The sequence below is a fragment of the Mytilus californianus genome, unplaced genomic scaffold (genome assembly GCF_021869535.1).
Source record: "Mytilus californianus isolate M0D057914Y unplaced genomic scaffold, xbMytCali1.0.p SCAF_11, whole genome shotgun sequence".
NCBI lineage: Eukaryota > Metazoa > Mollusca > Bivalvia > Mytilida > Mytilidae > Mytilus > Mytilus californianus.
This window is the reverse complement of record NW_026262593.1, coordinates 15,971,217-15,992,878: the sequence shown is the minus strand read 5'-3', so window position 1 is coordinate 15,992,878 and position 21,662 is coordinate 15,971,217. Positions and strand designations below refer to the sequence as shown.

Below are 21,662 nucleotides of genomic sequence, written 5' to 3'. Positions count from 1 at the left end.
TCACGGAGTAAAATTCTATTTACAGCATTTCAAAGCACCACAATAAAATCCATAAAAATGTAATACTAGTACAATGAATTATTATCTTGCCGAGAATTTATATGCCACACATCTGATATATAATTCTTTCTTGTCATTTTATCTTTTCTATACTTGTTGTACTTGCCAATAACGAAATCCATCTTTTCTTTCTCGTGTCAAAACGAAGTTCTCGAACAGTATGACCAAAATTATCTTAAACATAAGGGAACACTATTTATATCCATATATTACCATGCAATATACATTCTAGGTTTACTACATGTACATGTATTTACTCGTATAGCAAATAAAGTATCGGGGCTAGTGATAAAAAAAATAAAATAGGCGCTAATGAAAGAATCAAATCGGCGAAAATTAAAGATCGAAATTTTTTTTAAATCGGCACAAATCTTGTACGCCCGTGTAACTTTACACTGGTAGATTTATATGACTTACGCTTAGAATTTTAACTTAATATGTGATTTTCAAAACTGAGTTTTCAGAAGGTTAGGCCGATAAATAATACTTTCTAGAAGTTTCGATATACTGGCAACGTATGCATGATGAGATTAACTTATTTCTTTAAGATTCTCGTAAATTAATGGTGATCTTGCAATGAAGTTAAATTTTATCCATACTGCTTAATTGACAAAATCTTATAGTAAAAATAAAAATGATAAAGGTACATTGTATTTTGTCTTTTGTTTCATTTCAAATTGTCTCAAGGAGAAATGATAAAAATATAAGAAAATTAATATACTGAGTGAATGTGAATTAAAATAAAAATTTACGGTTTTTAAAACTAAACTTGTTGTAAATTTTATAACTTATGACAAAAACAATTGCTTCAAGAATAAGATCCAACATAAAATTTCTCACTTTCAAAAAGCTACAATGACCGGAAAGATTGAAAATAAATTTCGAATTTCAATGCCGGCAATCCGGCTATACATACAACCTTGTCTTTGTTTTAATTTCCAAGGTGAGCTATTTAGATTCATAATATTTCATCCTGTTTTGAGAAATACTTTATAGTTTTCAACGGAAAATTATTTCTTAGATTCTAAATCAATTTTTGAATTAAAAACTTATTTGTATTTTATATTTACTGTCTCGTTTATTCAAAACATGTGAGGTAGTAATAACGGGGGTCGTATTTTATGATAGGTTAAATGGATGTAAAACGTTTTAGAATCAAAAACTTGAATTCATATATTATACCTATAATTTTAATTTTCTTATATTTTAAATATTTGAAGAAATAATATATCCACAAACTAGATGGAATAATTTGTATACGCTCGTTTTAGTCGGGACACATAATGGTATAAAGAAGTCCGTCCGTGCTAATGTCTGTCCGTCTGTCAATAGTAGCGAAAGTGTGCGCTAGGGCGAAGTTCTGAAATTGACGTGACAAAAAAACCCACACATCTAGTCTAATATAGTCAAATAGTCTGTAAGTAATCATCTTTCATTTCTCTTTTTATTTTCAATGAATTTGCTAATGAGATGGAGAGGACAAAAACAGACTTTCCTTTCTAAAGCGTCGTAAAAGGTTATTTCGAACAATTTTTCACTCCGACGGATGGTGTTTCTGAAGGTTAATTTTGTGCGGCAACAACATCATGAGATCTGATACTGATACATACATGTGATCGCTTGTATTACCGGATAATAAAGTAGGTGAATATAGTTGTTATTCTTGATTCTTGAAAATTTAAATGTGGGTTTCAAACGTCCAATTTGCAATTTTTTTTCAAACCGTGCGCCAACAAGGAAAACTTGTACTATGACGTCAGATTCAATGTTCTGAAGAACGACAACTCTTTTCTTCAAAACGAACGAGAAAAAAACATGAAAATTAATCATAACTTTTTTGAAAGTCGATGACATATACATTTTTTTGCTTTATTTTGAAGAGTACACATGGCACTTTCTTTCTTGAAATTTTTATGAAAAAATCACTGGTAGATATTTTTTAATACTTGAAACTTTTTCAGTCTTGCGTTTTATTTTTGGCGGGAATGAAATAAATCATATTTTTTAAGATCAAAACAATAAGAGTCTTAAAGTCTTGAACCTGTATTTGATAGACACAAATCTACTGTTTAACATGAGACAAGAATTATGCTTGTAGGTTTGATATAATGGTATTTTTTGAGAGTTTAAATAACAAGCAAATATCATGTTAATATTCGGGAAAACACGAAACTGAGGTTGCTATAGTGACAAAACTAAGTCGGTGACCCCCAATTTTTTTTATCATATTTTGTTCCTCAAAACATGAAATACCTTCACACAAAATTTTAAGGAAAAATCACTGGTAGAACTGAATAGGCTGTTTGGTCTTTAAGCCATTTCAATTGATATTTTATAGTGTGTCTTTCTTTGTTGTGATGTTACACTATTGTTTCAGATAAGGGTGAAGGTTTGGTACCAATAAAACGTTTAAACCCACTGCAATTGTTTGCACCTGTCCTAATGTTCAGTAGTTGTCGTTTGTTGATGTGGTTCATAAGTGTTTCTCGTTTTTTATATAGATTAGACTGTTTTAACCTGTTTGAATGATTTTACACTAGTAATTTTTGGGGCCCTTTATAGCTGGCTGTGCGGTGTGAGTCAAGGCTCTGTGTTGAAGACTGTACTTTGGCCTATAATGGTTTACTTTTATAAATTGTGACTTGGATGGAGAGTTGTCTCATTGGCACTCATACCACATCTTCTTATATCTATCTAAATATGCAAAGCAAAATATACCTGACCATGACTTACTTTTCTAGATATTTAAGCATTTTTTTTTTATGTAAAAACACAAAATTTCATTTTTCAATACTTTTCCTAAAAAAATAGCACAACTTTAGTAAAGAGTTAGTTTTTTTTCCAAAGTGTTACTTAATTTATCTGCCTTTAAGTAAGTCCCTTTAATAAATGAAGGCTGAATGAGATTAAATATTTGTGAAATCATTCAATTATTGGTAATAAAAAAAACCTAGACAATTTTCTTGCCAATACATATGTATACAAAAAAACATTGATTTCTTCTTGCCATTGTGATATAACATTTTGAAGCAGTACATAATAGATTGCAAAAGACAAAATGGGGCCCATGTGCCAATTTTTTTTAGCTAGAAATAGAAAACCTAGTTTTTAAATGCCGGCAATCCCATTTCCCTATTTTGGTACTAAATTACATCCCATTGTATTCTTAATGAAACATTGTATTCTAAATATATACCTTCACATCTGCCATTATGTTGTATTGTCAAATCTACTCTCCGTCTACACCCCTCCTTCATCATCTCACACTTGTTTCTGTATGTCCTTCCATTACTTCCACAGATTGGATCTCCATGTAGTGGACAGCTTCTAGGACATACACAGTGGTCATTTCTACAGATCTCTCCAAACTTACACCTCCTTCTTCTACACATCGCTACAAAATAACATTCAATATTACTGTGGATTCATTTATTTTCGTGGGTACCAATTTTCGTTGATTCAGGAAAACTTGCATTTTCGTGGATATTTGATTTCATGGTTTTTCAAAAGTGTGCATAAATTCCAAAAAACAAAAAAATTCTTATTCGTTGGACATTTAAGTTCGTGGTTCCCCGGTAACCACGAAATCCACGAAAATTGGTATCCAATGAATAATAATGAATCCACAGTAGTATCAAATGTGTGATAACTTATAAAAAGAAGGAAATTGTATGGGTAATACAACCAATGGCAAACCGTCATGCTGTATCAGCAATCCATGATGACATCAATATCAGTCACAGTTACAAAGGCTTTATCAAACCCCTAATCTGTATGTCATGTGACATGAAAAATATCTACTTGGGGTATATGATAAAGTGTATATGATATGGCTTTTTCAACATCACACTTCGTATCAACCATCAACCAATATAAACCTTGAGCAGAGCTCTTGGGATAATATTAGTGACTGCGGTTGATAGGGGAGTGATATTGAAAAAGCCATTAATTCTCTATACATCACTACAATACCAATAAGAATTTAATATCAGTATCAAACCCATATTTTCCTATGCTTTTTATGTACATTCTATACATTTATAGACCTATTTCCCAAATTGTTAATTTTTGTTCCTATTGAATTAAAAAAGCTATATATATATATCATTATTTTGATATTCAGACTCAGTTGAACAAGTTCTAAATGCATACCAAATTTCATCAAAATCAAAAATTATGTATACTGGTGTAAGTAATATTAATGTCTGAGAAAAATCATGAAATTTATATTTATTTCTAATGAAGCTACAGGCCTATTTTGAGTCCAGTTCCTCCTTTTCTTTTTATAATTTTGTACTTAAAATTAACACCTTTCATAATTATGAATGATTAATTGTTGTTTTACACTACTTTCACCACTCTTTTTTATTGTTTTTATTGGTGGGAAAAACCTGAGTACCGGGAGAAAACAACAAGATTCGGCAGTAAAACTGGCAATACTAGTCAATCTAAAGATCATAGTCAGATGCACCTTGCAACAATTTTGGTAAAAACTCACAACTTCAGGGTTGACAGGCTATTGATCACTGTAGATTAACTACAAAGACCATTCAGCCACCGAGGACCCTACACTTCAATGAATTGACACTGTAGATGCCATTGTAAGTATCCTACACATATTATTGAATTGACACTATACATACCATTGTAAGGATCCTACACATAATGAATTGACACTATACATACCATTGTAGGGATCCTACACATATTATTGAATTGACACTATATATACATACCATTGTAAGGATCCTACACATATTATTGAATTGACACTATACATACCATTGTAAGGATCCTACACATAATGAATTGACACTATACATACCATTGTAAGGATCCTACACATATTATTGAATTGACACTATACATACCATTGTAAGGATCCTACACATATTATTGAATTGACACTATACATACCATTCTAAGGATCCTACACATATTATTGAATTGACACTATACATACCATTGTAAGGATCCTGCACTTAATGAATTGACACTATACATACCATTGTAGGGATCCTACACATATTATTGAATTGACACTATACATACCATTGTAAGGATCCTACACATATTATTGAATTGACACTATACATACCATTGTAGGGATCCTACACATATTATTGAATTGACACTATACATACCATTGTAAGGATCCTACACATATTATTGAATTGACACTATACATACCATTGTAAGGATCCTACACATATTATTGAATTGACACTATACATACCATTGTAAGGATCCTGCACATATTATTGAATTGACACTATACATACCATTGTAGGGATCCTACACATATTATTGAATTGACACTATACATACCATTGTAAGGATCCTACACATAATGAATTGACACTATACATACCATTGTAAGGATCCTACACATAATGAATTGACACTATACATACCATTGTAAGGATCCTACACATAATGAATTGACACTATACATACCATTGTAAGGATCCTACAAATAATGAATTGACACTATACATACCATTGTAAGGATCCTACACATATTACTGAATTGACACTATACATACCATTGTAAGGATCCTACACATATTATTGAATTGACACTATACATACCATTGTAAGGATCCTACACATAATGAATTGACACTATACATACCATTGTAGGTATAGAACCACTAATTCAGGCCCGGTCGGAAAGAACATACAAGAAAGTAGTACATATTTTAAGCAAAATAGTTCCTACGCATAGCTGCATCTTTGTCAATAGTGGAAATATTTGGGTAGTTTTAGTATCAAATGAAAGGTTGGGGACTTGGGGTCACTGTAGAACCCTTGTTGAAAGTTTTATTTGAATAATAAAGAAGTATAGGAAATTTTAATAGGAGGGCTCATTTGGCCTGTTGTTCAGATCAGAAGTTCCTGTTTTTGTACTATCAAACTTCCGGGAACCAGTACGCTCTAATATGCAATTAAAGGTATGTTGATTTTTTCAGGACAAGTCAGCATAAGGTACAGTTTAGACATGAAATAACTGCCACTTTATTTGAAATTAAGATAAAGTAGCCATTTATGCTTGAAATTGCAGAATTTAACATAGAAAACAACGGGGCTATGAATTAGTGGTTTTATACCTATTACTGACAGGCATGTGAAATTCTATTTTTAGAAATCATACCCTTTACAGTGAAAATTGGTCACATTTGTTGTCAGAAATCATGTTACATTATTTTTTTTATGTAACAATTATTTTAGTGTCAAATTACAGCCCTCAAATTACTACAAGAAGGTATTTTAGCCTTTTTTGGTCATTTAGCATACACACAGTTAAGATTTTACCTGAAATTTAAATTTTTGGATTATCTAACACTGAAACCAATGAAACTTGTATATTATGACTAGTTTATAGTATAAATATTGTTTTTGGTCATATTATCTAGTGAGTGTTCATGTTTTATTGTGTTTCTTGGTGAATTATTTATTTCAAGGATTATTGGTGTATACTTATATAGGAATTCCAAAATCTCACTTGAAATGCATTTTATGACCATTTTAGCAAGTTGTCTAGCTTGGAGATACATAAATTGCTCTTGTTGATCCATGTTTATACATAAAAGTATGGTTTTTTTTACCAAATCACTCTCCTTTTCCAACATGTAGAAAAAAGGGGGGACAAAATTATCAATTATATTTTATGTTTGGACCACTGTATTTATATTCAAGGAAGAATCTCTGATAAAAATAAGACATATAGGTAAGAATACTGTTATTTGAGTAGATATTAACAAATCAGAACTGGTAAAAATTGAAAAAGTGTCATATCTGTCACTATTAGTATACATATGTAGTTTTCTTTGTTTAACGCATATGTTAATACCAGTCCAATTTGAGCTTGAATTCAGTGATATAGTGTTTTGACAAAAGCTTTATGTGTTTTTCTATGCTAAAAATAGATCATAGAAGGAAATAAAGTCAAGCAGAAGTCAATATAACAAAGTTGGTGCTGTTATAGGTATAGAACCACTAATTCAGGCCCGGTCGGAAAGAACATACAAGAAAGTAGTACATATTTTAAGCAAAATAGTTCCTACGCATAGCTGCATCTTTGTCAATAGTGGAAATATTTGGGTAGTTTTAGTATCAAATGAAAGGTTGGGGACTTGGGGTCACTGTAGAACCCTTGTTGAAAGTTTTATTTGAATAATAAAGAAGTATAGGAAATTTTAATAGGAGGGCTCATTTGGCCTGTTGTTCAGATCAGAAGTTCCTGTTTTTGTACTATCAAACTTCCGGGAACCAGTACGCTCTAATATGCAATTAAAGGTATGTTGATTTTTTCAGGACAAGTCAGCATAAGGTACAGTTTAGACATGAAATAACTGCCACTTTATTTGAAATTAAGATAAAGTAGCCATTTATGCTTGAAATTGCAGAATTTAACATAGAAAGCAATGGGGCTATGAATTAGTGGTTTTATACCTGTAGGGATCCTACACATATTATTGAATTTACACTATACATACCATTGTAAGGATCCTGCACTTAATGAATTGACACTATACATACCATTGTAGGGATCCTACACATATTATTGAATTGACACTATACATACCATTGTAAGGATCCTACACATATTATTGAATTGACACTATACATACCATTGTAAGGATCCTAGACATATTATTGAATTGACCCTATACATGTCAACGTATATTTGTTCCGCCTAACAGAAGTTCCACTGGAAACTTTGTTATAAACAATGTCATAATATCTGTTCCTATTGGAACAAATACTCTATACCATTTATTCCATTAGGAACATTTACTGTAATATTTATTCCAGTGGAAATAATATTCCAGAATATTGTTTCCATTTGAAACTTATATTATGAAGGAACTTCTATTCCGTGACATACATACCATTGTAAGGATCCTTCACACATTCTCCATCAGATGCCACTGTTATAAATGTAGAGTTCATACAGGAAGTTTTACGTAATTTACACTCGTTCTCATAAGTCCTTCCATCTGATCCACAAACCTTGGCAACTGTATTCTGCAAAACACAATAAAATTCTCTCTATGAATATCTACCAATTGATTATTATTTCATAATCTGATATGAATGTCGTGATGTATAAATGTAAAGAAGAAATTTAAGAACAAATTCAAGTATTTGAGAGTTTTGTATAATCTTAATTATTTAAAACCTTTCCATCACTCTTAAAATAACTAGTGCTGTTATAATAACAGTCTTCACTCTTTGGACAATCACATTTGGCAATACTATCAGAGAGATCAGAGGGTGAAATGTTATACAGCCAAACCTGTATTAAGCAGTTACTCATGGGAAGTGTCAAAAGTGACTGCTCAAGAGAGGTTACCTTTTAAATGAGGTTTCGAAAAAAAAATCCGATTGTGACATTGCACTTGGCTGGGATTGAATTTAATTATTTTAGTGTTTTCAAGTGGTAAAGTTATCGTTCGTGCGAGCAGACAAATATAAAATGGCGGATTCCAGTGCTCTAAAAAGGAAGAAAACCCTTTCACACGTTGGACAGACTGATATAGCATCATTACTAAAACAATCAAAAGAGTTGTAGCATTAAATAGCTACCCCCTTTATACTTTAAACATACACATCTAACATAAAACTTAAGAACCTTTGTGAGCATTCTCATATACCCCACACCCACACATTGTCACCGGACAAACACAATATCACCAGATTCCTAAGTTCAAAGACTCATAACTCCTACAAAAGTCAACTGATAAAAATATCTTCTGGATATGCACATCTACATATTATGTCATCATTAACTATATAGTTTCATGAAATTATTGTGTGGTTTCAGAAGTTGTGATGACAAGCTGTTGCAGTAGTATATTTAGGCCAAAATTTCAAAGGACCTTATGCCTAGAAAAAAATGGAATCATAATTTCCTGTGAATATGCACATCTACATAGTATGTCCTTATTATCTTCAAAGTTTCATGAAATTCTTTTGTGTGGTTTCAAAAGAATTGTGATGACAAGAACAGGACTGACTGACAGATGGATGGACAGACGAACAAGCGGACGAACTGACAGACAGGTAAAAAAACATTACCCGGTATAACCTAAGGGACTTTGTTGTGTGGGGTATAAATATATATACCTACCTCTTCACACGTTGGACAGACACATTTAGCACTGTTACCAGAACGATAACAAAAGGAGTAATGTTCACATGTTTCTTGTTTACCACAGCCATCTGAAAAAGTTTTGTAAATCTTGATAATATTTAGACTTGTTTATGTTACCTTATTTATGTTGGTTCAAATAAAAACAAATGCCTTGTATTTAGAACCAAAACTAACAAGTGAAACTGCGAGCTACTGCTCACTGATGATATCCCCAACCCAATATTTGACGGTAAACAGGAAGTTGTTAAGTGATGAATCTGAAAACGCATCACACCGTATAGCTGACTTATATAAACACTGAAACCAAATTTCAGAAATCCTTGTAATGTAGTTCCTGAGAAAAATGTGACGAAAATTTTCAACTTGGATGTGTTGTGTAAAATGATGTAAGTGTTCGGTAAATAGGAAGTTGTTGAGTGATCAATCTGAAAACGCATCACACGGTATAGCTGACTTATATAAACCCTGAAACCAAATTTCAGAAATCCTTGTATTGTAGTTCCTGAGAAAGATGTGGCGAAAAATTTTCACAGGACGGATGGACGGACTGACGGACTGACAGTCTGACAGATGGATGGATGGATGGACAGACAGAGGTAAATCAGTATACCCCCACTTTTTTAAAGCGGTGGTATAATTAAGTGTTTACTTTATTGCCTTTAATCTACAACCATAACCATATAAGTGTTCACTTTTATTGCTTTGAATTGACATCCCAAGCCATCCAAGTATAACCATAAATCAGGACATTTTTTTTTTGTGTGTGAATTGTTTCACATTGTGTCATGTTGAGGCCTTTTATAGCTGACTATAGGGTATGGGTTTTGCTCATTATTGAAGGCTGTACGGTGACCTATATTTGCCAACATCCAGGTCTTTAGTGCTCTAGTGGATAGTTGTGTCATTAGAAGACTTAAACTGCAATCAGTATCAAAGTGAACATAATATCACAAATCTATTATAGTATGAAGTATAAGTTATCCCAAGTCCATTATTAAAGCAAAGGGATATGTAAAATGTATTGTATTAATGTCTTGCCTATGATTGCTGCTGTCAGTGTAAAAGTGTAATGTTCACTTAAAAAGTGAATCCATTTATCAGTAAAATACAGAATAAAAAAAAAAAAAAAAATTTTCTTTAGATTCTATTTTTCAGTTTTCTGTTCAAGTTTCTTAACAATCCATGATGCTTTACAAATTTATCATGTCAAAAAAATGTAATCCCAGACTGTCTGTAAATGTTAACTGTAAAAAAACAGAGAAATACTAATAATAAAAATACATTTTCAAAAAATTGCTTCAGACATTATCTCTTAATCATAAACAAGAGGCTGTCAGAGTGACAGTAAACCGGATTTTTTAACTTTTCTCAGAAACTACTAAGTCATGTTATTTGTGTCCTGGCATTTTTCAATAGCACAAGGACCATAACTGCTGAACGGTAACAGTGACAATCATCAATATTGAACTTGACCTCCATTTTGTCATCAGTAACAACATATTAAAATTTCGGAAATCTGGTTAAAAAGCTTTTGTCAAAGCTTCATAAAATTCTATGAAGGTTTGACAAAGTACTTCATGTGTAACAAACTTTAACCCCAGACTGTATCTACTTGTTAACTGTAAAAAAAAACTAAGTCCATTTATCAGTAAAAAACGTGAAAATGAAAATAAATATTTTCAAAATTTTGCTCTGGATACTGTATTTTGTTCATTAACAAGCTTCTGTCCCAATTTCCTAAAACTCCATGAAGGTTTGACAAAGTTATTGCTGTCTAAAAAATTTTTAACCACAGACTGAACCTAAATGTTGAAGCCACCGATGCTGACGGCAAAATCTAGCATTGCTATGTCTCAATTTCGCTACATAAATGTCGCAGGCTAGACAAAAGGCGAATGAAAATGAATAGTCTGTAATTGTTTTCTCATTTTTTTTTATAAAACTGTTTTGGCACACAGATGAAGTTATAGCATCAATATAAAATGTATAGCACTCACTGCATATCAGGTGAGAAAAGGTTACCATGTACGGGGATTCATATTTAAAGTTTGTAAACAAATTTCTAAACTGCTGTTAAACTAAAAATTTGTCTAGAAATAGGAAATCTCCCACCTTGAACTGAACTGAAGTCTATTGCTATACTAGATTTAATTCTTTGACTTACTACAAAGTCCATCATGTTCCTTGATGATATTAGTTTTCTGATGACAATTGTATTCCTGGAGTCTACAGAAATTCTTGTATGTCTTCCCATCACTACCACATACCTGTGAAAATAGAAAGATATATTAAATCAATCCTCCATACAGATTTTAATATTTTAATATTACATACATCACTGGTTTTGTTTTTCTGTTAATCAAAGGATGATTTGGCAGTAGTGAAGTTAGTTAGCTACCCAATCACAGATTGGTCCTTTAATTTCAGAGGGAAAACGAGAGTTAACACAGAGATATGTCTTGCCTTTTTGTTGTTTTGATAGTAAAATGCAAATGTTGAAATTAAAATAGCAATACTTTAACATATAAGTTATGCAAAATATTCAAAGTCAATGATCCATGACTGAAGGTACAAGGCAAAATAATCTCCATGGAACTGAGATGTGCCAATGCTAATACAACTGCATACCAAATATCATTGACCCACCACCAATGGTTCACCATAAACTGACCTAATCACAAACTAAGACATTGTTGACACCGCAGCCGAAAACAGCATTTATATGTCCTGTTTTTTTACTCTACCAAGGCGAGACAATAATGAAAATGTACAAAGTTAATGGACAAATGAGGAAACCAAATGATTGAAAAAAGTTCACACTAGCTTCTAAGGAAAGGTGAGCTTAAAGACCTTCCAGGAAGTGTATGCATAATAAAAAACATTTTGACAATACTGACTGGTTCAAAATATCCATCCTGGCATTTATGTGGACATACACATGTTTCGACACCATTTTGTTTTACACATCTTGCACCATGCCCACATCGTGTCTTACAATGTTCTCCACCTGGAACAGAAGATAGAAGTCTTAGTCTTATTATAGGTATAACAGAAGTCATGTCTTACAATGTTCTCCACCTGGAACAGAAGATAAAAGACTCAGTCTTATTATAGGTATAACAGAAGTCATGTCTTACAATGTTCTCCACCTGAAACAGAAGACAGAAGTCTTAGTCTTATTATAGGTATAACAGTAGTCATGTCTTACAATGTTCTCCACCTGGAACAGAAGATAAAAGTCTCAGTCTTATTATAGGTATAACAGATGTCATGTCTTACAATGTTCTCCACCTGGAACAGAAGATAGAAGTCTTAGTCTTATTATAGGTATAACAGAAGTCATGTCTTACAATGTTCTCCACCTGGAACAGAAGATAGAAGTCTTAGTCTTATTATAGGTATAACAGAAGTCATGTCTTACAATGTTCTCCACCTGGAACAGAAGATAGAAGTCTTAGTCTTATTATAGGTATAACAGAAGTGAAGTCTTAGTCTTATTATAGGTATAACAGAAGTCATGTCTTACAATGTTCTCCACCTGGAACAGAAGATAGAAGTCTTAGTCTTATTATAGGTATAACAGTAGTCATGTCTTACAATGTTCTCCACCTGGAACATAAGATAGAAGTCTTAGTCTTATTATAGGTATAACAGTAGTCATGTCTTACAATATTCTCCGCCTGGAACATAAGATAGAAGTCTTAGTCTTATTATAGGTATAACAGAAGTCATGTCTTACAATGTTCTCCACCTGGAACAGAAGATAGAAGTCTTAGTCTTATTATAGGTATAACATTAGTCATGTCTTACAATGTTCTCCACCTGAAACAGAAGATAGAAGTCTTAGTCTTATTATAGGTATAACAGTAGTCATGTCTTACAATGTTCTCCGTCTGGAACAGAAGATAGAAGTCTTAGTCTTATTATAGGTATAACAGAAATCATGTCTTACAATGTTCTCCACCTGGAACAGAAGATAGAAGTCTTAGTCTTATTATAGGTATAACATTAGTCATGTCTTACAATGTTCTCCACCTGAAACAGAAGATAGAAGTCTTAGTCTTATTATAGGTATAACAGAAGTCATGTCTTACAATGTTCTCCGTCTGGAACAGAAGATAGAAGTCTTAGTCTTATTATAGGTATAACATTAGTCATGTCTTACAATGTTCTCCACCTGAAACAGAAGATAGAAGTCTTAGTCTTATTATAGGTATAACAGATGTCATGTCTTACAATGTTCTCCGTCTGGAACAGAAGATAGAAGTCTTAGTCTTATTATAGGTATAACAGAAGTCATGTCTTACAATGTTCTCCACCTGGAACATAAGATAGAAGTCTTAGTCTTATTATAGGTATAACAGAAGTCATGTCTTACAATGTTCTCCACCTGAAACAGAAGATAAAAGTCTCAGTCTTATTATAGGTATAACAGAAGTCATGTCTTACAATGTTCTCCACCTGGAACAGAAGATAGAAGTCTTAGTCTTATTATAGGTATAACAGAAGTCATGTCTTACAATGTTCTCCACCTGGAACAGAAGATAGAAGTCTTAGTCTTATTATAGGTATAACAGAAGTCATGTCTTACAATGTTCTCCACCTGGAACAGAAGATAGAAGTCTTAGTCTTATTATAGGTATAACAGAAATCATGTCTTACAATGTTCTCCACCTGGAACAGAAGACAGAAGTCTTAGTCTTATTATAGGTATAACAGAAATCATGTCTTACAATGTTCTCCACCTGGAACAGAAGATAGAAGTCTTAGTCTTATTATAGGTATAACAGAAATCATGTCTTACAATGTTCTCCACCTGGAACAGAAGATAGAAGTCTTAGTCTTATTATAGGTATAACAGAAGTCTTAGTCTTATTATAGGTATAACAGTAGTCATGTCTTACAATGTTCTCCGTCTGGAACAGAAGATAGAAGTCTTAGTCTTATTATAGGTATAACAGTAGTCATGTCTTACAATGTTCTCCACCTGGAACAGAAGATAGAAGTCTTAGTCTTATCATAGGTATAACAGTAGTCATGTCTTACAATGTTCTCCACCTGGAACAGAAGATAGTCTTATTATAGGTATAACAGAAGATAGAAGTCTTATTATAGGTATAACAAATGTCATGTCTTATTATTTATTTTACTTGTGGACTGAAAAGTTTATACAAATCCTCACACTGTTTTCTCTGGTGTAAAAAAATAGTAAGATTCATTCTCTTAACTTTTATTATTTTACATTAATATAACATTTCCTGAATAGTATTTTCAATTTCAGTACATAACAAATTCAATTGAATTGAATCATTAAAAATAAAAAATTATAAGGAACACCCTTCAAAAAATGGTAGGTACATACAAATAGGTGTGACGTACAGTGGAATAATAGAATAATAGAACCATTTGGTAATTGACAGAGGGAATGACAGGCAAAGTTGGAAAATATAGAATTTATTTGTGAGAGCTTTAAAAGACAGAATTTTGCAAAATAAATTGTGATAAGTAACATTTGGTCACAATTTAGGAAAAGATTTAGCACAGGAATGTGGCTACAAGTTGAAAATAAGCTTTGTCATCTGTGACATAGATTGCTTAGTCAGATATTGTACAACAGTAAACCTAATCATTATGGGGTCTGTAAAACTTTTAAAGGGATGACTTCTACTTTACTGCTTAGAACCCTTGGTTTTATGTTGTGCTTCCTTATAGGCAACAATCCTCCACCATGGATATCATAATAGGATTATAAGAAAGCCCTGGAATAACGTATCAACTGGAAACTATATTTGCAATTTGCACTACTGACATATTGCAACAGAGAAATGAAAAGTTAACCAATGGAAAATTTGAAATCATCTCTTTTGTTGTTGGTGTATAACCTTCATTGGCAATTTATGGATTTAATTCAAGATATTAAGCAGACTTATCTGTATCTGTTGTATGTTTAGTTATACAATTGGTTGATGTTTAATTATTTAAAATGTTGTTAACCAATCAATGTGTTTTGATGTATGCTTTATCACCCAGAATGCATATGTCTCTGAAACTGTGAATTGCAGCATAGGGAAAAGCACTGCAACTATTGGATACTCTAAAAAAACAGATCTTTACTGACTGCTTAATAAGTTTTTGAACAGAACAAAATTTATTGCAGTGCAAATTTTAATTTAATTTGATAGAATGATTGCATTTATTTCAAAATTTCTTGATTGAATTGATTAAGATAAAAATGGCTGATTCAGTTCCAAGTTAATGTATTACTATATAGCTTACTGTGGATTAATTATTTTCGTGGGGACCAATTTTCATGGATTGAAGAAAAATTGTTTGTTCCTGGATATTTGATTTTATGGTTTTGCAAAGAGTGTATACAAGCCAGGAAATCAACAAATATTGGTACCCCAGGAACAATAATACATCCACCGTAAGTTCTAATGTAAACAGAATTATTTCCCTTTACCACATGCTCCTAAATGCTTTATATCAACCACAGTTTTATTCTGGCAAGCTCTTCTCCGTAGTTCACACTCGTTATCGTAGGTCACATCGTCAGTACCACAAACTTTATTGATGACCAGCTGACAAGATGGCGGACATTCACAATGACCTTTGCCCTCATGGTCTATCCTACAGACTTCCCCATAGTCACATTTGATCAGTTTACAAGGATTGTCCTCTGCAAAGTGGGTAACATACATTTATTATAATAGACAAATCATTTATCTTTAGAAGAAAATGTGAAAAGATATCAATACTCTGGTAATTATGCAAAAATTTTTCCAGTATAAAAGCAGAAAAAAGATTAATTTTGAAACAATAACTAAATATACATTTCAATACATTTGCTTTGTAACATATTATTAGTTTTACACATGTAAGGCCTACTTTTGAACAGTATTTGATTATATCAAACTTAAATTAAATTTCATCAATTTTCCTTCAAACGTATTTATCTCTTGTTGTAGAAATATTTATATGTTAACAGTTGAACACCGTTTTTGTTGTTGAGATATTTATATTTTAATACAGCTGAACAAAATCTTTGTTGTACAGATAAATATGTGTTAACAGCTAAACATGATCTATGTTATAGAGGTATGTATGTATTAACAGCTTAACATGCTCTTTGTTGTAGAGGTATTTATGTATATTAACAACTATTTATGATCTATGTTATAAAGGTATTTATGTATTAACAGCTAAACATGATCTTTGTTGTAGAAATATCTATGTGTTAACATCTAGATGTGATCTTTGTTGAATAGGTATATATGTATTAATAGCTAAACATTATCTTTGTTGTACAGGTATTTATGTATTAATAGCTAGATATGATCTTTGTTGTAGAGGTATTTATGTATTAATAGCTAAACATGATCTTTGTTGTACAGGTATTTATGTATTAACAGCTAAGCATTATCTTTGTTGTACAGGTATTCATGTATTTACAGCTAAGCATTATCTTTGTTGTATAGGTATTCATGTATTAACAGCTAAGCATTATCTTTGTTGTGGAGATATTTATGTATAAACAGCTAAACATGATATTTATTGTAGAGGTATTTATGTTTTAACAGCTGTTTACCATTTCCTTTTTAAAATATATACCTCCAAGGATTTATTGTGAAAGTCTGTTCAGTAAAATCTGGTTACATAAGTAAACAGAAAATCTAATGAACTCTGGATCATTGTATCACAACTGTTGATGGCAGATCTTAATAATATCTATTAAACACATTCACAAATTTTCTATAATAAGATTGATTTAGAGCTTAACACTGTATTCACATTAAGCCTATTGTTACATTAACACTGTATTGACATTAGCCTGTTGTTACATTAACACTGTATTGACATTAGCCTGTTGTTACATTAACACTGTATTGACATTAGCCTGTTGTTACATTAACACTGTATTGACATTAGCCTGTTGTTACATTAACATTGTATTAATTGACATTTGCCTGTTGTTACATAAAGACCATATGTTGATCCCTTAAATAGTTGTTGTCTGTTTGTGTTGTTAGATTGCTGGGTTATTGATGTATACCTAACATCTCTAGGATTCATATTAAAATTAATTGTGCTGGAATTTGAAGAAAATTGCTAGATTGTTTACATATTGTTTGTAACTGCCAACTAGTACAATATACGATATTATCTGCAAGAGATCAATTTGTTTTATTTCAACTATCTAAACAATTTAAGACATGGATATATCAGTATACAAGTGAAATTTCAGTTTAATTCCTAATTTAGTCTATAATATCTCTTGAAAAATTTTACACATCCCGACATTAATTGCAAGAACATTAGTCAACAGTTGAGTGCTGTAAATAAAGTTTGACAGAGTTGACTAAAATGTAGATTCTTGTCCAACCCTAATAAAAAGATGTGGGAGTAAATAACTGACTTGGTTAAGTAAACAAACTCTCTAAATACTATTGAATGTCTACAGGAGTATTTATTGTAAGACCACAGAGTGACCGTGGCTTTTTCTTTTAGGTTTTTTCTCATTTACATTTATCCCAAATCTATCTCAAATTTTTTATCATATCAAAACCCCAACCTCAAGATAAAAATAAAATGTGAGGCAAAAATGGTAAAACAGATATGAGATCATTCTAGATTGTAAATCCATTTTATAAATAGACATAACTCACAAAGACTATAGTAAACTTTTCAAATATTGTTACATGGGAAATGTTTGCAAGGGGTTTATTTTCTCTAATTTCGATAAAAACAATTCTATCACAAAAATATTCCCTCAGTTAATTTCTTTTTGAATAACAATTCAGAATCAAGAGCCTGAAAATCTTGGAAAAAAAAACCTTTTGAACAACTTTGGCTCTTCAAATTGGGAAGTTTAATCTCCGAGAAAATAAGCTCCTTTACAAAAATATCCTTGCACTCCTGAAATGATGATAAATTTACTACATTTCCTACAACTATAATTAGACATAAAAAGTTCTAACCTATCATTAAAACAGATACAGTTCATGCAACCAAACACATTTTGTCTGACTTGGTATCGATCACAGTCAGATCTCATTCACAGAGAAAATCAACATGTTAAATGAATAATTAAAGAAAGAAAAGATTTGAAGTCAGTGAAATGATCTTTGATGTGTCCATCCTTAAAACTTTCTGTATGATGCATTAGAGTATAAACTAATTGTATCAATAATCAATAAAAATCTATAAAAAAAGCCAATTGTAAGTTCTTAATTGTCTTGAATTCAATAACATCTTTTTAAGTATTATGATATATAGATATAATGGGCCAGCTGAGGTAACCACCTCCGGGTGCGGAATTTTCTCGCTCCATTGAAGACCCATTGATGGCATTCGGCTGTTGTCTGCTCTTTGGTCGGGTTGTTGTCTCTTTGACATATTCCTCATTTCCATTGTTGTCTCTTTGACATATTCCTCATTTCCATTCTCAATTTAATAAGAAGATGTGGTATGAGTGCCAATGAGACAACTCTCCTTCCAAGTCACAATTTATAAAAGTAAACCATTATAGGTCAAAGTAAGGTCTTCAACACGGAGCCTTGGCTCACACTGCACAGTACGCTATAAAGGGCCCCAAAAATGACTAGTGTAAAACCATTCAAACGGGAAAACCAACGGTCTAATCTATATAAAAATGGGAAACGAGAAACACTTATGAACCACATCAACAAACTACATAGTAATGGTTGTTCACATTATGATGTATGCTGTTGCAAAGCATGGTTAGTGCTAACCATTACCCTTCCCATTAACAACAAAAACCTAAAAACACAACTTCTAAGCTGAAGAAGTAATCCCTCTACTACAGCTATTATCAAATCTGCTACCAATAGCTTTTTATTGTTCTATTGTTATCAAAACAGTAACTATAGCAATATAAAACCACAATGAATGTTGTTTTCAAACTGCAAATGCAATTGATAAAGGAAAAAAGTTTTACACTAAAAAGAAGGCTAACGCTATATTGCTACATACACCATGGTATTATTTTGACTAATGGAAGAATTAATTTGGGATTTTAACAGAAGGGTCCACTCTATTATGCTATGTAAAGAATAAATGGTATACAATTATGGAAAGGTCAGCTCTATCATTCAAGCACTGTATGTGAAGAAAGCCTAAATTGTCTAAGACAGAAGTTATGTGCAATGTTCTAGGATGTTATAAGCAAAAATTAAAACAGTGTTGTGAACAACAAGTATTATGTGCAAACACAATCTTTAAAATTCAAACAAAATTAAGGTTAGAGTGATACAGCTAAAATTGTAATGACAGCTGATTTTTTTTTATTTTCTTGTGAAATGCCAGATGAAAGTGTATGTAGACCACTTATGGAATGTGCTGAGGAAGCCATTAGTGGCTTGGTGACTATTTAATTATATATTTTCTCTTCCTGTAATAAAGTATAACACAGTGTCAAACATTTATGTAGAAATGCAACACAACAAAAAGATCACACGTTGTGACAAAAATAAAATACCAGTATAAGGACTTTAATAGATAGTTTTAGTAAAAAAATCTGAAACTTAAACTTACTGAAGGAATTATACATAGTACGTTTGCTTTCATAAAAATATTTGTGATTATATTCATGTGATTCTTACATAGATGTTTCGGCTCATGACAGAAAAAAACCTTCAAAGCTTTCATTAAATATCGTTACAGATAGTTATTTCTCTCAAATTCAATTGCAATTCCCATCTCTGAACTCATGCTTTCACATTATCTAAACCCTAAATATATATTACATGAGATTTTCCCCCTAGTAATGATTTTTTTGTTGGTTTAAAACTACAAAGCCATTTACTGCCTTTATGGAAGCAGTAAAATAATTATTTACACTTATCATGACAAAGTTAACATAAATATTTCTTCTATAGTCATTATTGGTTATTGCAATCTTTATTCTTCTCAACAGGATAAAATGGATTCATTTACACCCATGCATGCTTACTAGAAACTATACTCGTTACCGGTACACATACAACTTACCAACATCTTTTAAATTATTCAATTGATTAATAATACTTTGCATAAAATGTAATGTCTAATTTATTTAGCCTTTATTCTAATCTAACTGCAATTCAGTACCATGAAGATCGATCAAATTACTTACAAAATATGCTCATTTCTAATTGTTGTTTGCCAAAAAGGAATTTTGAAATATTATAAACAGACAAATTTTTAGAAATAATTTGGGAATACAAAACTACTCCTTATACAATCTCAAACTTGACCTTCAGATCTCTTAATTAAAACTGTTCTGAGCTCATCCAGTCCTGATGAACATTATCTGCCTAAATTTGGGAAATTTGATTTTAAATTGAAATATAGAATCTGAGTTTTAAAAGATTTACAGCATTAAAGGGGCATTAGCTGTCAAATTCATGCTCACCAATTTGATTTATAACCTAATAAAACGTATATCCAAATTATAAAAAGTCCAAAATAAGCAATTTACAATGCACGGGCTCGATAATATGTATCAAAATTTCATGTGTATTTTAGTCTAGATGCCATCTAATTAACCATTGAGGGGACCTCCGAAGACTGCCGATGGTCATTTAACCCGATATAAACATAAATATAGATATAAATAGATAGCAAACTGGTGCAATTGGATTTTCTAGGTCTGTTTGATTTCATATTACATGTATAGGTTAAAAATATATGTTAATCATTGTTTTACCTGTATAAGAATGAGTTTTTGTGGATCGAATCAGTCAATGGTTTACCCATGTCTCACTTTTAATGTTGACATTCTTTTCCTTTTAATAACTGAACATGCCTAATTCATGCATAACCCATCTCTAGCTAAGGGGTTAAATTGAAGGTCACATGAATATGGATTCAATGAGGTCGAATTATTCACTTGCAAGTGAATAATTCATCAGAGAAATTTCTTAGCTTATTTTGACATAATTGAACCAAACTTGGTGCTAAAAGTGAATTATTGTTTCACTATTTCACTTTCATTAATGATTGAACAAAAAAAAAATGTATTTTAAATTTTTTTTATATCTCGTAACTAATGCCCCTTTATGTCAAGGAAATAATTTTGTCGTTTTTTTAGTCATCATCCAAAATACAGATCACAACATCAATAGATTCTTCTAATTCTTAAGGAAAATGATTCAACGAAAAAGAAACAATTGAAGATGTTTATCTATTAACTTTAACATCTGAGCAATTCATTCAATTGTAACATTTAACTTTCTTAGAAGCCTTACTAACTACAAAAAGGAAAATTACTGTTGCAACTAAAACCATTTAGGTGATAACAAATTTTCTTGCAACTGGTCAATACAATCTCAATATATCTTAAGCTATTCAAATAACTTGAACTAATCAAAATCAGAGGTGAAACTGCTTTAGGTGACTGCAAACGTGGACATTTTTTTGTGCAAGGGCTACTTTCAATTAC

General features: G+C 31.6%; 1 protein-coding gene across 3 annotated transcripts in view; it reads right to left on the bottom strand.

The window, feature by feature from the left end:
- Positions 1–21,662, bottom strand: part of LOC127719658 (agrin-like) — a 178,340-nt gene that overhangs the window by 52,388 nt on the left and 104,290 nt on the right. For all 3 annotated transcript variants that reach the window (XM_052225884.1, XM_052225885.1, XM_052225886.1), the window contains 6 exons: positions 15,684–15,899; positions 12,118–12,227; positions 11,385–11,487; positions 9,197–9,288; positions 7,956–8,091; positions 3,257–3,454 (listed from right to left, as the gene is read on the bottom strand). In XM_052225884.1, coding sequence (XP_052081844.1) covers positions 3,257–3,454; positions 7,956–8,091; positions 9,197–9,288; positions 11,385–11,487; positions 12,118–12,227; positions 15,684–15,899 — 855 coding nt within the window. The remainder of the gene's footprint in view (positions 1–3,256; positions 3,455–7,955; positions 8,092–9,196; positions 9,289–11,384; positions 11,488–12,117; positions 12,228–15,683; positions 15,900–21,662) is intronic.